The sequence below is a fragment of the Triturus cristatus genome, chromosome 5_2 (genome assembly GCF_964204655.1).
Source record: "Triturus cristatus chromosome 5_2, aTriCri1.1, whole genome shotgun sequence".
Lineage (NCBI taxonomy): Eukaryota > Metazoa > Chordata > Amphibia > Caudata > Salamandridae > Triturus > Triturus cristatus.
In genome coordinates, this window is record NC_140588.1 from 1,003,523,610 (window position 1) to 1,003,538,590 (window position 14,981).

The 14,981-nt window shown below is 44.6% G+C and overlaps 1 protein-coding gene across 1 annotated transcript in view; it reads right to left on the reverse strand.

Annotated features, from left to right (window-relative positions):
• ARHGEF9 (Cdc42 guanine nucleotide exchange factor 9) overlaps positions 1-14,981 on the reverse strand; it is a 1,163,048-nt gene that overhangs the window by 820,115 nt on the left and 327,952 nt on the right. Inside the window, exons 3-4 of the mRNA XM_085608275.1 lie at positions 4,451-4,759; positions 611-931 (exon numbers count right to left, since the gene is read on the reverse strand). Coding sequence (XP_085464401.1) covers positions 611-931; positions 4,451-4,759 — 630 coding nt within the window. The remainder of the gene's footprint in view (positions 1-610; positions 932-4,450; positions 4,760-14,981) is intronic.

Below are 14,981 nucleotides of genomic sequence, written 5' to 3' on the forward strand. Positions count from 1 at the left end.
GTTCATTGCTGATCTCGGTAGCGACAGCAAGATTTTTAGGCAATTTCCCTCTTCATATTCTCAGTTCATTTTACCGCTTATACATATAATTCAGCGCTGTAATGGAATTGCGGGTGAGCCATAGCCATGTAATCAGTCAACACAGGTCATAAAGACATGTCGCCATAGTATTTGTTAAACTTTGTTAGGCCGCTTACTGATGCTGAGGTTCTGCCTTTAAAGGACTCAATGTGTTTTTTCTATGTCAGGCTCTTTTCGAACCAGACCCCTAAATACTTATAATTATTCACAGTTTCTAATTTGTTAGGCCCCAAATATCATGCCACAAAGTATGCGGCCAATGCCTTCTAACATTTAGACCCCAAAACATTTAAGTTTTACATTTATAGCAGATTTAGCATTTACTAAGTATATATAGAAGACTCAGTATATTACAGTGAACATCAGATGAAGCGTGCATCGAAGCAGAACTCCTCAAATGTACTACTGGTGTATATGTATATATGAAGCCTGGAAGCGGCTTACAGCCATTGGCCCACAATACAACCAACCTGTGAGTATAAAAAACATGAAAAGCAAAATTGATGGGAAAAGAGTATGCCGTTCTTACTTGTGCAAAGTGCATGTTTTCAAGACAGTTTGTTTCCACTAATGGTCTCCTCCTCTCCTTGCTAAGGCTCCTTTGGCATAGCTCCATTTGACTCTGGGAACCAGAGATATGGTTGGTAGCACGTGCTTGCGTCACTTCTCCATTGGCTTCTGGGACAATGCTCACTGTATCAGCAAGTTTGGTCACTCGCTTCAGGATAGGGTGCAGTGCAGCGGATGACTTGCTGACACTGAGTTCTAAGTGGGAATTTGTCAAGTGTGGTCCTTGGGTGATTGTTGAGGGAATCTCGGTAGGATCCTGGCACAACACATCCATTGGAACCTATATTTAGACGGCAGAAACAATATCAGAAAGACAATAACTGAGATTAATTCTATAAATTATGCACAAACTACTATGATTCCACAGGGTTAATATACAAAACAAGGAGTCAGAATAAATGTATATTAAAATACAAAATCTCTTTTAATACAAAAATCTCAAAAATAATGGAACTTTCAACACTTGCTAATGATGTAATATCTGACAATACAAACTGAAATGATACAAAACTGCAAAAGGTGACATTTGTGTATAATTTTATTAGGGGTACTAGCCTGGACATAGTCACAGCGGTAGAGGTAATAGGATCAGAGAATCCAACAATAACTGCAGTTACATCAAGTCATTGCCTTTTATGGAAGCACTTTTTTGTTTTTGGAATAAAACATGATTAAGATTGACTTGTCCATCACATGGGAAGGCCTAATTCTACAGCAATGGTTCCCAAACCTTTTTGACCCACGGCTCCCTTGACCTGTTGGCCAAGGCTCCCCACTATGTTACTTATTTTGGAGGGTGTGGGGGATGTAAGCTTGGCCTCAGGAGTTCTTCCATTTTTCTCCCTGAAAATAATTGGGATGAAGCTGATGAAAGTATTATAATCATATACGCAGGATGTTTCATATTACTAAGGCTGTGCCTCTAATAAAATATTCCTAGTAATACTTCTTGCACATACATTTTTTAGAGAACTCTCTCAAACTTTTGTATCTCACTTACAGTACTAGATAGCCACTCATGCATGTAGGCCCCATTGCCAACGTGTTTTTGCTCTTGAAGAATATTTGCATGCACTTCCATTTTTACCCATGTCATACGTGCCAAACACCTGTCTCAGCAGGGTGACTCACAATTTTTGTAACTAAATACAGCTTCATTTTAGCTGTCTCTTCCCTAAAATTGCCTCTAATTCAATGCAAGCCAAATAAATTCCTCTGATTTGTTTTAAACGCCCCTCTTTCCTGCTTCCAAATGTTGGCATTATTCCGTATATGGTGTTTGGTGGAGTCCAATCTTAGGGCCAGTTACACCTTTCACAAAAGGGGTTGCGAATTGCGCTTCCACTGTTGCAAACGGAATCTGATTTTGCGAACTGACCTATGTACTATTAGCTGGGGTTGTAAAATCACAATTTGAGGGAGGTCACAAAACAACCTGCCTAATTAATATTCATGAAAATTTGCAATCCCCTATGAATGGCTGCAAGGGACAGCACAGCAAACCACCATCCCTGTGTTTGCATTCCCAAATGGAGAAACTTTTTTTTTAATGCAGCACGAGCACCTTAATATAACCGGTGCTGCTTTAAAAAACGTAACACTTTTCTGTTTGGGAAAACTTCAAAAGGAGCAGGGTAGCAACCAAATTGCCAGAGGTGAAGAAGTCTCAATACCACATCCTTTGAGGAGTAGGTAACTGGTCAATGGCTTATAGATTACCGAATCACAGTTAGGGAGGAATGCTCCTTTCATGGCCCTTACAAATTGCAATTTGGAATGGGTCACAAAAGCCATTTTACAAGTCGAAAAAACGTTTCTAACTCCCAAAATTGGTTTTGTACACATGAAATACGGATTTTGTTGTTGCAAACGCAATCATTTTGCAAATCACAGGGGGCACTGTTACAAAATAGTTTAGTACATCTGGCCCTTAGTTCTCATTTGACCAGTTGGCTAAAATAAATGTTATATCTTGCATGATACAGATTTTTAGCCCAGTTGGCTATAATAAATGTTATATCTTGCATGATACAGATTGTTAGCCCAGTTGGCTATAATAAATGTTAGATCTTGCATGATACAGATTGTTAATATTATATTTATTGCTATATTATTATATTCCTATCACTCCTGGTGTCCCACATGGTTCCATCTTCACAATTCACCAATATGCACATGATGCAATACTCTGCTTAAAATCTCTCACGCTCCAGACATGCTATGTCTCAAACTCTACCTTCACCTCATCCAGCCCTGCATGTTTGACCCCACTAAGGCCGAATTGCTGCCATTTTCCAAGAACAACAATCAACAAATTCCGATCCCCATCTTCCAACCAAAGGCAAGTCACTTAGATCCACCAAGGATGCCAATTTAAGCCTCAAGGAACAAGGAAACCAAGACAGCCTAGTACCAGCTGTCTCTGCTAAGGAAAGTGAAAACAATCTTACTAGAAAGTGGCATTAGAACAGCTGTTCAATCCCTCCTATTCTTGCATCTGAATGGTGGCAACGGTGTGCTCCATGGCCTCCTGGATACCACACTGCAACCCCACTATGAGCATCCTAGATACTGCATCACATCTCATCCAGGGCCTGAGGAAATACACCACGCCACCCCCATATTCCACTGGCTCCTCTTGCCAGCTCACACAACCTTGAAAACCAGCTGCATCACTTACAAACCCATCACCACCAGCACCCCTTCTCATCAGGCTGACACACTCACTATATCTGCTGCCTCTTGGCTCGCCCATAGCCAGGACACATTCAAACTGGAGGCAAAGAAGTGTAAAAAAAACAGCAGGGCAACAGGCTTTCTCTGTCTATGTACTCAGGAGCTGGAAAAACATCCTTGTATCCATCAGGACTGCCCAAACCTGCTCCAAATCAGGAAAGATCTGAAGATGTTTCTCTTTATAGAACAATACATTATAATGCAGTTGGAGTCCATTTCTGTTTCCCAGAACCCAACGACCTCTCCAATCAACTGTGGACTGGATCTTCAGCTTTGACACTGTGAAGAACTCCGCTGTCTTTCAACGAGGTTTGTATTATACAAATACTGCATGCATACACATGTACAAGCACACGTACATGCACACGTACAGGCATACGTACATGCACACGTACATTCGTAGGGAGCAGTCCCTGGGTATCATCTCCCCTCACAAACTCTGATGCAAAGTTTTTGCCTGACTGCTGCCTCATAATTTACTCTTTTTCAAGTGCTCACAGACGTCACATGGTACCAGCCAGACATTGGAAGCTATGGATTATAAGTTAAGAATCTTCTTCTATTATAGCTGCATTCTTCCAGTTATCCTGCCTTACACAGGCATTACCTAACCTAGACCAGCAGTATTAGTACATGCAGGACTACTCAGCTTTACAACAGAGCACAGAAACAGGCCCAAAGGGCATCCGTAAGGCTGGTAAGAGAACCAAGAAGGAAGGAGAATACTGCAGTGTGCCCACCACTAGATTCCTCTCACACCATGACCTCCATGGAAAGGCACACACTTATTTAGCTGATGAAAAAAGTTCATCATATAACAAAGTTTACTTCTATAAAACCAAGTTAATTTAGACTTGAATCTCTCTATTTCTTTGTAAGAAAATTAGAATTTGTAAGAATTCTCAAATTCTTTAGTGTCCAACCATTGATATTACGACCAACAAGATGGAGGCTCAGAATGTTTACACTGCCACACATGCAGAGATATGAAATAGAACTATAAGTATGTAAAGAACGAGAAAATGTAATAAGACACTAATTGGAAAAGAGCCTGTTTACTTACTTGCGGAAACTGCCCCTCTTCAAGATGGTTCCCTTCTAGGTAAGGCCTCCTCTTGGCACTGTTAAGGCTCTTCTGGTGTAGCTCCCACTCACTGTGGCAAACAGGTCCATGGGATACAGGCAGTTTCCCATTGGCTGCTTCCAAAGCGTTCACTGCATCGGTGAGCGACACCTCTCGCTTGAGCACGGGGAGCAGCACATCCGATGACTGGCTGTGGGTGAGAGCTAAGTGCACACTTCTGCAGAGTGGTCCAGACCTGGCCTTTGGTTGGTTCTCTGGATCCTCCTGCCATGGCGCCTGTAGCTCAACCTAGGACATATAGATTAGTGGTAATCTCTCAGAGCGGATTAATTTCACTATGTTGAAAATCCTTTATTCGCTTTGTTCATACTCGTAATGACCAGCCACGTATTTTTTTTAAACAAAACATAAAAATTTTTTTTACAAACTTTAATATTAGCATTTCAACCTGCTGATGGTGCCATGAAGATAGTCCTCATGCCATGCTGTACTAGGAGTTCAACAGTCTTCCTTGCATAAAAAAGTTGCAATAGTAAGTTGTCGGCAGCATCCCGGCACGTGCAACGTAAATGCCAACTGCCTATCTAGACTACTTGTGGAAGCAAGAGTTGCTGATGAGGAAGGCGACTGAATGGTAGGGTAAATTGACCAGACATGTGAAGGGGAAATTTCTGAAGAGGGTTGGAGAACTGGGTAAATTGAGTAAACAGCGAAGGAGCATTTAACCAGTGGATTGCTTAGGGTGTTCAACAGTGATGTGAATATGGGCAATTATAAGTGTGTGTGGCCTGAAAGGTCAGTGGTAAACACATTGGTACGTCGAATGGATACGATGTCAGAGCCAGAAACGTTGTAGAACATGTCGATGAAGAAGGAGCTCGATGTATTAAGTGGCATGGATCACACAGATGTTTGATGGCCAGGTGTGATAGGGAGATACAGAGGTTTGTCAGAGGGTGCACGGTGTGTGCTAGGAGTGATAACATTCCTGATTTTAATGAGACACTTATAGGACCTTAGAATTTGCTAGACGGGCGTGGCAAAAAGTGAGAATGGACATTTGTGGTACAGTCTATGTCCAAGCGTTAGAGGAGACATATGGCATTGTCATGGTGGATTGTTTTTTCATGTAACCAAAGAATGAGTTTATGAATGAAATCACGCCAGTGAGTGTAATTAATTTTTCTGAAAATATTTTTATGAGGGAGATATGTCCATAAGATGTGGTTACTGACAATGATCACCTATTTGCATCTAATTATTTTGTCATTTTTTAAATGGCAAGGTATTGCCCATTACAGAACAACACTTTATCACCCACAGAAAAATGGGAGGTTGAAGCATTAAACAGAGTGTTGAGTGAGTGCTGTGTACAGTGCTTTGGATTGGAGGCAGAAGTAAAAACAACATTTGTTATGAAGGCGTAGAACCACTCCCCATTCATTGACTGAAGAATCTTCATTTCTCCTGCTTAAAGGAAGGACTCCATGCACAGTGGCTACCCTGACATGGTCCAGAAAAGGAAGCATGAGGGTAATTGATAAAAGAAAATTGTCAAGTTCAGTGCAACAATTCATGCATGCACAATGCCATAATGAGAAGATTAAGGGTGTAAAAAGAGCATGCAAAGCAGATAACATGAAGGGTGTGAGATTTGGAGAAGTGAGGAAGAAAGGTGTATCCAAATGGGCTTAACCAAAACATGTTGCATGTGAATGTATGACGTTACAACGCATACATTTACAACGCATGCCTTTCCAACGCAGTTTTTACATCGCAACATCCTTTACAATGCATTCTTTTACATCGCATGCCACTACATCACATTTTTAGAAACTACCTTATACCATTACAACGCATACCATTACACTGCATACCATTACATCGCATTTAAGGTAAGTGTTGTCTAGTGTAGGGGTAATAATTACTATTATAACTCCAGTGAGTGCAACAGTAGGGTAAGTATTGGATAGTGTAGGGGTAAAAATTACTATTCTAACTCCAGTGAGTGCAACAGTAGGGTAAGTGTCAGATAGTGTAAGGGTACTATGCATTGTAATTGTATGCGTTGTAATGACTTGCGATGTAATGCCTGCGTTGTAGTGACATGCGTTGTAATGATATGCGTTGTAGTGACATGTGATGTAATGGCTGCGTTGTAATGACATGTGATGTAAAGGATGTTGCGATGTAATGACTGCATTGTAAAGGTAGTGCGATGTAATGACTGCGTTGTAAAGGTTGTTTCCCGTTGCATGTGTATGTGGAGATGACATGACTTTGGGAGGGGAAGAACTCTGAAATATGAGAAGAATGAAAACTTCAGAAGGGGATGTGGTTGTGACGGAAGAAGGGATCGGAAAAAGACAGATGGCATACAGATAATAAGTGACCGATGGGTCAGGAGACCTACGAAATGTGAGGACCCAGTAATAAACGTATGTGTCTGCGCGTTAACAAAGTTGATTCTGCAACCTGCTACTGCGTTTATTTGCATCTCTCCTGGGATGAGTTATGTTGTTAAATGTTCTTGTAAATACAGTATTATTGTTATGTCATCATAATGTTCTTGAGAGGGATGTGAAATGTGTTCTAGGTGAACAAGAGAATCAGGAGTTTACTGACTTCTGAAAGGGAGTCATAGAACTGTGGTGGAAATACTCTAGAATGCAAGACCTCAGTTGTCTGGAAAGCAGTTGAGAGGACCCATCGCCAAGGTTGACTGTTGTTATCCTTTCTTTTTCATTAAAATTCTTGTCTAGACCAGCATTCTTGGAACATATTCCTCGCACTGTCAGGAAAGACTCATGCCTTCCACGTCAGCACTATTTACAATGTCACTGTGTGCCATCCTGCTGCCATCGGATAGATATTGAACCCCACTCAAACATGGCGGATGCAAAGGACAATAAGCATGGAAACTGTACTGTCGCGTTGCCTTACTCCATCCAAGTACTTGAGTGATTCCAGTCTGACTCTGCCTATCAATCAGCCAGTCCATCAAAACCAAAACGCTGATTGTCTCCAGTCCATGGAGTGAAGTGTGAAATATCAGTCTCTACACGTGCTTCTCAACCACCACTCATTTTGAGTGACAGTCCCTTCATTTGACGGTAATTTGTGTAGAGTTCTGTTACAGCAATAAGGAAGCATACATGCCAACCCTCCCGATTCTGGCGGGAGACTACCGATTTCAAGGCTACTCTCCCGTCTCCCATTCCCTGCATACAAAATCTGCGTTCTTCGGCGGACTTCAAATGGTAGGGGCTGGTCTTGTGTGACTTGAATTATGCCCTGCCAGTAACTTGCTCCAGCAGCCAAATGCACAACATTTTTGTCACACTCTCTCTGCCTGCCATAGCAATTTCTCTGTGCTCCTAACAGGTAAGGAAAAAACTTACATTTGCATTTCTGATATCCGATCCTGCACCAGCACCCTTGTAAGTCCTATACTTGCCAACAGACCCCAATGCAAGCTGCAACAGAAGTTAATGGGACAATACATTCTCCCAATTATTTTTAAGGAATGTCCCACTTTCATCTTCTGAAATGTTGGCATGTATGAGGAAGTATCTAGCAATGAGTAGGGGTGGGCGGAGTTGGTGTAGTGGCACTACGTGGAATTCCGCGAGGTTGCACAAGCCCACCTCAGTGGAATTCCGCGGAGCTCTGCTCTGCGCTAATCATCATGATGGACGGTATTTTGCTAGCACAACGCAGAGCTGCTTGTTATGTGCCTTCAGGGCATACATTGAATTCATTTAACCCGGTATTGCTCTGAGTTAGTGCTTCATTTTAAGGCAGCACAGGTCAGAAAGCGAAAGAGTTAAACCTTTCCCTTGTTTCCGATCCGTACTACCTCAAAATAAAACACTAACTTAAAGAATTATCAGATTAAAGAAATTCACCAATGTCCAGAACGTGCATACAACGGCACTTGGATCTGCCCCACAAAAGCTCGTCATGATGAAACGGCCTCAGGCGTCCAAACGAACATGGCTCCCCTGCAGCTCTGGCACGAAGGGCACGTGCACTTGGGCACAACGAGGGATTTATAGACATGGTTACAAATGCCCATCCAGAACCTGTTACCATGTGATGCTCTGTCTTACTACTCTCGTCAGTCGTTACACCCTTCATCTGCGCTCCATCGCCACCACCTCCGTCTTCCGGTTCTCTGGGTTCTGACTGATTTCCCCCCACCCTTTGAATATAAGGTAATGCAGCATCCAACTTGATCATCCTTTGATTGTGGTGGAGAGTTGCTCTGCGATCATCCCGCCAGATTGAGTGGGGCAACTGCTATTTCGAGCCGGGGGTGGGTCGAGACACACACAGCTCATCGCCTACCCAGGTTCATCCACCATTCTCCATTCATCCAGCGAGGGAAAGGTGTGGGGTTTCTGGGAACTGGTGGTGCCCGGATGGTGATGCCAACCCACTTCCTGGTCTTTTTGGATTGGCGAGTGAGTGATGACGAGGGACCGGGGGGACAGAGTGGGCTGCCTGCCCTTCTGTGGGAATGGGAGGCGGGTCTTCTTTCAGATCTCAGCTGTGATGGGGTGTCTTGCACTGCCACTGACTGGGGCTCAGAGCAGCCGAGGAGCACATTAACAAATGTATGCTATTGCCATCATTGTGCTCTTGCGAATAAAAAACTCCGCTCCGCTGCGGAGCGCAAAGTATAAAGGCAACTCTGTGCTCTACGCGGAACGCTGAGTTGCCAATAGTCCGCAAACTCTGCGACCGGAGCCTTACACCGAGGTTTAGCAATGAGTCCCTTTTGTACACTTTACCCTGTTATTCATAACTCATGGCAGGCCCACCTGCTGATGATGCCACAGGCTGGCAGATCTACCTACAGAGTGGCTCACAGAGCATGTGCTTTTGCATCTTCCTTTTGTTTTGCTTACTGGCTGGTGCTTCAGAAACACCTTGGATTTCTCCAGCTCCCTTCATCTTCAGTTGATAAGACAGGGATCGCGCCTCAGGATCCAAGCTGGGCAATGTAAAGCACAGTAGGAAAATCCAGAAATGCAGAACTTGTCCCTAAGCGGGGCCTCTCTTTCTGCAGGTTCACCGGACTCCAGTAGTGTGTGGTACCCTGGTCAGCAGTCTAGTGCTGTAGGATGCTCCTTCGCTAAGGGGGAGGAGCATCGCCCACTGCTCACTGAGCAGTTCAAAAGTTAAAATTATAATAACACAACGTTATTGTCATTTTATTTTACCATACTGGCTCAGTTGATTGGGGGGCAGAGTGGGGCTGGGCTGTTCAGAGCTAGGGGGGATTGGTGGGCACTTTCAAAGTGCGCATGGCGGTTTGGTCGGCCGTCTTGGGCTAATCAGTTATGCGCACTTAGCATGTTCTCCACCAGGCTGTATTGCACCACCTGGGTGGGTGCATGCACAGCTTCCCTGTCCCTCTGACATGCAGCATTGTGATTGGCTGGTGGGATTCCTGCTGCCAGAGAAGAGGACAGAAGTGAGGCGGTGGCCGGCAGTACCCAGGTAAGTGCTATTATTTATTTTTTATTCCTTCCCTCTCCACTTCCCCGTGCCCACCCACCCCCATTCGGTAGCAGCCTCTACTGCTGCTGGAATGTAAAGTGTGGAATAATATGGTATGATGCTGGTAGAACAACGCTCTGGCTAGGATGTCTTACACTGGCAGTTGCTGTTGGTTACTGAAAGAGAACGATGGAGGGAGTTGTTTTGTAAAGAATAAACCTGCATTTTCTATACCTTTGTCTGGAAGAGTTTGTCTGCTCTGCAGGTTGCACTGCCACATTTGGTGCCAAGAATGTGGTGCAACCCCACGCGTGCAAAGCGCAATGGATTAGCATCTCAACATTTTGGGTATTCCTCTTGTTCCTACTTTGGACCCACTTACTGATACATTTACTAAATACTTGTGTACTTTTAGTGGCTCATCACTCCTTGCTGCTAAACAATAAAGCAGACAATCTACCTGCACTTGCCAATTGGCAAGGGATCGTTTTATTGATAGGAGCGGTTCACAAATGTTCTAAAATATGGGCAGTGATCTAGGTGGAAAGCGTGTCCATGCTAATGTTCCCATTCGTGCTTCATTGACATATTAAGACCCATTATGTTCTTCAGGACATTAATTTTTATATTCAATATTTTTAATCAAATTTATTTCCTTAGTCCACGCCCCATGCATAACATTTTCATCAGGGGTTCCTTGTGAGGGCCAATTGTGGTCTACTGTCCCTTGCCTGGCTTGGGTGTCATGTTGGTCAGTGTTTACCAGTATTTTGTAGACCCCTAATTATCAATTTAATGTTCCACTATTGAAGCTTTTTGTCTGAGGAAAAAAGGGATGATTTCAAATATTGCTGACCAACACTAAGTCAGCCTAGGGTCTTTGAAAAACTAGTCCTATGACCAAAGCAATATGCCCCACCTCAAGGCTAGCAGCATAAGCTAAAAAAACATCATATGTGACACCTATGCCTCTCTGGATGACAAATTCATGAATATGACTCATTGCAACGCGAGTCGTTACATTGCGTGCCTTGTTACAACGCAGTACCATTGCAATGCAAGTTGTTACAACGACTTGCTCTGGATGGGGCGCTGGACTTAGGAATACTATCATTTACTATTCCAACTCCAGTGTGTGCAACAGTAGGGAAGGTGTTGGAATAGTAATTTACACTATTCCTTAGGTTAGAGCGCCATTTAGAGAAAGTCGTTGTAACGACTTGCGTTGTAATGGTACTGCGTTGTAACAACGCGGTCATTGTAACGACCACGTTGTAAAGGTCTCACGGTGTAATGACCGCGTTGTAAAGGTTGTTTCCCCAAATTCACCAGCTCTGGTGGCTCTCGACATATCTGCTACCAGGACGCCATCTGCCTGGAAGTGAAGCAGTGTAAGCAACAAAAACAAAAAATCATACGCCCTTTTCCATCAATGCAACCGGGATCTGGCCCAACATCACTGTCTCTATCAGGACCACCCAAACCCTGCTCTAACTCAGCAAAGTGCAGAAGATACATTCCTTTAAAAACACTACAACCCACTGCAGCAACAGTCCACTTTGGAGCCCTGCTATCTGTTTGCTATTTATTGTCTATGGGGCTGAATAAGAACTCGGCCGCGAGGGTACTCCCTCGGCAACAGAGTACCCTCTCCACTAAACTGAAGGTCCACCCGGCTGATTTCCAAATGGGTGGACCTTAAGTTTGTCAGCGATGGGAACGATTCTGTCTCCGTCCCTGACAGTCCTCCAATGACCTGATGGAGTAAGGGGCATCAGAGGTTTGGCGTTTTGACCACCCCCCTAATTTAGAGCGGGTGGTCGAATGACCAGTTCTCACTGCCCCATACTGCCAGATAATACCTAGCAGTAAGGGGCAGTAAAAACAGAAAAAATACGTTTTTGTATTTAAAAAAAAAAAAAGTGGACTTTCATGCGGTGAGCATACAAAGGAGCTCTAAATGATTGCTATCTTAATGCAAATGTGCTTGTTCACCCATTGCCACAGTACTCTATGGCAATTGGTATGCTACCATTGTATCATTATTACATCATGGGCCTTACATCGGAAAGTGATTACATCGCAGGCTCGTCATACTGCCTTTCCATTGGTAGTCCTTTCCGTTGCATTGATTTATTGAATTATTAAAATGCATGTAAGCCAATTATTTATAGTTATAGTTAGAGCTGTGTTTCCATAGAAAATACCCTTTTTGGTTTGCTGAGAACTTTGACGCCGTTTGACGAATCTGCACAAAACTTTCAAAAAAGTGCTCTTTTTTGCCTAGTTTCTTAATGGAAAGTTTCGGGGTAATCCGTCAAGCAGGGGCCAAGAAAAAGACCCCATGCATTTTCCCTAGACTGTTTATGGAACGCGATATCGCAAAATTGCTGAATGGAATTCCACCAAATTTGGCAGGAGGCTAGAATTTGGTTGAGAAAGTGTGTTTTTATGTGATTTGGGGCCAGATGTACGACCTTTACAATTTGCGAGTCACATATTGCGTCATTTTGCAAGTAGCTTACCACCTACTTGAAGTAGGTGGTAAACTAAGCTCAACTTACAAAAATAGAGCTCTCTGATTGGCCTATGGGCCATTTTTACCTTGGGCCATCTCGCTCCTGGCTGAGGGTCCTGCGAAAGCGTGCACTGCGATTGGCTGGCCTCAACATGAAAGAAAATGTTGCGGTGGCCAATACAGGACTCCTGTCCTGTAAATGACTAAAAAAACAATATAAGGGGCAGGGTTACCCTGTCCCCTTGTGGGCACATTTTTTTTTGTTTTTTAAATGTGTGATTCTTTTGGGACTCCCGAGGGATGGGGGGGGGGGGGGGGGACACAAAATGTCACTGCCATTGCATTTTTTAAATAATATGACCTCCAGTGTAGGCCAGGAGCCGGGGGTCAATTTATAAAATGATTTGGGGAGGAGGGCTAGCGTGGGCTCCCTTCCCCAAGCCAATCATTGCTCTTGGGCCTGGCGTAAATATTGAAGGGGAGGGGGTAGCTCTGCCCCCCTCCCATAAATGCTCACGTCCGCAGGGACTCCATCCCCCGGGGTCAGGTGTAAATATTGAAGGGAAGGAGGGAGCACGCCCCCCCCTCCTCGAGTCGATCATGCACTCAGGGACCCCATCTTCCAGGGCCAGGAGTAAATGTTAAAAGGAAGAGGGACACGTGCCCCCCTGGTGTTTCGGGCAGTCCACTCACAGGACTCTGTTTCCCTGCCCGTTAGACCAGGGGCATTGAAAACGTGCCTACAAGGCAGGAGTTTTAAAAATGCTCCCACCAGGAGCGAAAGCAGACATTTGTTTCCCTGCCCGCACTCTTGCTCCCGTCCGGCAGGGGTGGTAAAAAATACCTGCTCCCACCGGACATGGGCAATGCCGGCTCACGATGTACCCAGGATGGTTGCATGAGGGGAGCCAGAGGGCCCTGGGGCTTCCCTCGCATCCCCGAATGTTCAAAATCCTGTGGGTGCCGCACAGGGCCGGACTGGCCGTAGCGGGCACCGGGCAATCCCCCGGTACGCCGCACGGGTGGGGGCCGGTTTTGGGCCCCTGGGGGCCGTTTTTGTTACAGGGCCCTGTAACAAAATCGGCCGAAAACCAGCCCTGGCAAAGTGCTCGGCGGCACCCCCGGCCGAGCACTTTGCCAGGGCCGGTTTTGGTTCCCAGTCCAGCCCTGGTGCCACAGGTGTGTCCGGGGCTCCCACCTTAGATCCAGGGGTTGGGGTTCCCAGGACCTGCAATGACTCGGGGATCTGGGGGGCTCAAATATCTCTAGCTATCTCATTAACCAGCTAATGTAGTTTACCAGCACCATGAAATTTGCTGTAAACAAATACACCTCTGCAGCAAGGGCCTCAACCCCCTCGGCCATTTTCTGGGTTCCCTGAATAAATATTTACATCACTGTTTTTCCTGTTCGTACCAATATATATATGTGTGATTAAATATAAACATGTTAATTGAAAATATGCAACAACATAAGGCTGTATTGAACGCCTTGTAATAAATACTGTAATGTACCAGTTAAATGCCCACCCTCTGTCTTCTTTTGGTACCCTGGTCTGAACCGGAAGTATTTATTTTAAAGCACTGTCCTGCGCTTTTTGAAATACGAAAAAAAGAATAAACTCTAAGGCTGGGTAAAGCAGTTTGACCCAAAAGGTTTGTAACAATGAGCGGGAACTTGACGGCATCAAAACCCCTTCCTAGAAGACTGCATCTTACAATGCGGAGATCTGTGAAATAAGTTTGCCTTTAAGTTCACATTAAACCCCAGTAGAGGGCAGTAAAGGATCGAAGTGGAAGCACTTTTCCCAGAATATGTCCAAATGAAAAGCAACGCGCGCCCGCTGCAAAAGTAAATTAAATGTCAGAAAACAGGTAATGAAATTTATCAGAGCTATTCTGAGCTTCAGGCACGCATTGGTAAAAACAGAAAGCGAAGAGTCACAGGTAAGAGAAACAGACTTGGTACAAGTGAAGTAGAATGTTTTTTTACTGCGCGAAATGTGGCGCTATAGACGGAGCAGCTGACTTTGGAACTGGAGAACCGGGTACGAGTCTCGGCAACGTTGCTCAACATCCTGTGATTCTGGGCAAATCACTTAAATCTCCCCGCGCCTACCAAAAATGAATGTGTCCTTGTGTAACGCAACTGGTGCTCATGTAAAGCGCTCCAAGGTCGCGTAAAAATCTGAATAAGAAATAGTGTCACTGGGACAGTTCTAAACATCCCACTGCATAGTAAGGCACAGAGAGTTAATGTAGCACAGTCTCTGAAGGAATGGTTAAAACAGAGATGTCCAGGTTGAAAGTAGGCCCTGGGCCACTTACTCTCACTGTCCCTGGAAGTAGGACCACCTAGGCTGGGCATCTGCTCGGGGCGCCCGGTATGCTGGTCGTCTGCTCGGGGCGCCCTGTAGGCTGGTCGTCTGCTCAGGGCGCCCGGTAGGCTGGTCGTCTGTTCAGGGCGCCCAATAGGCTGGGCGTC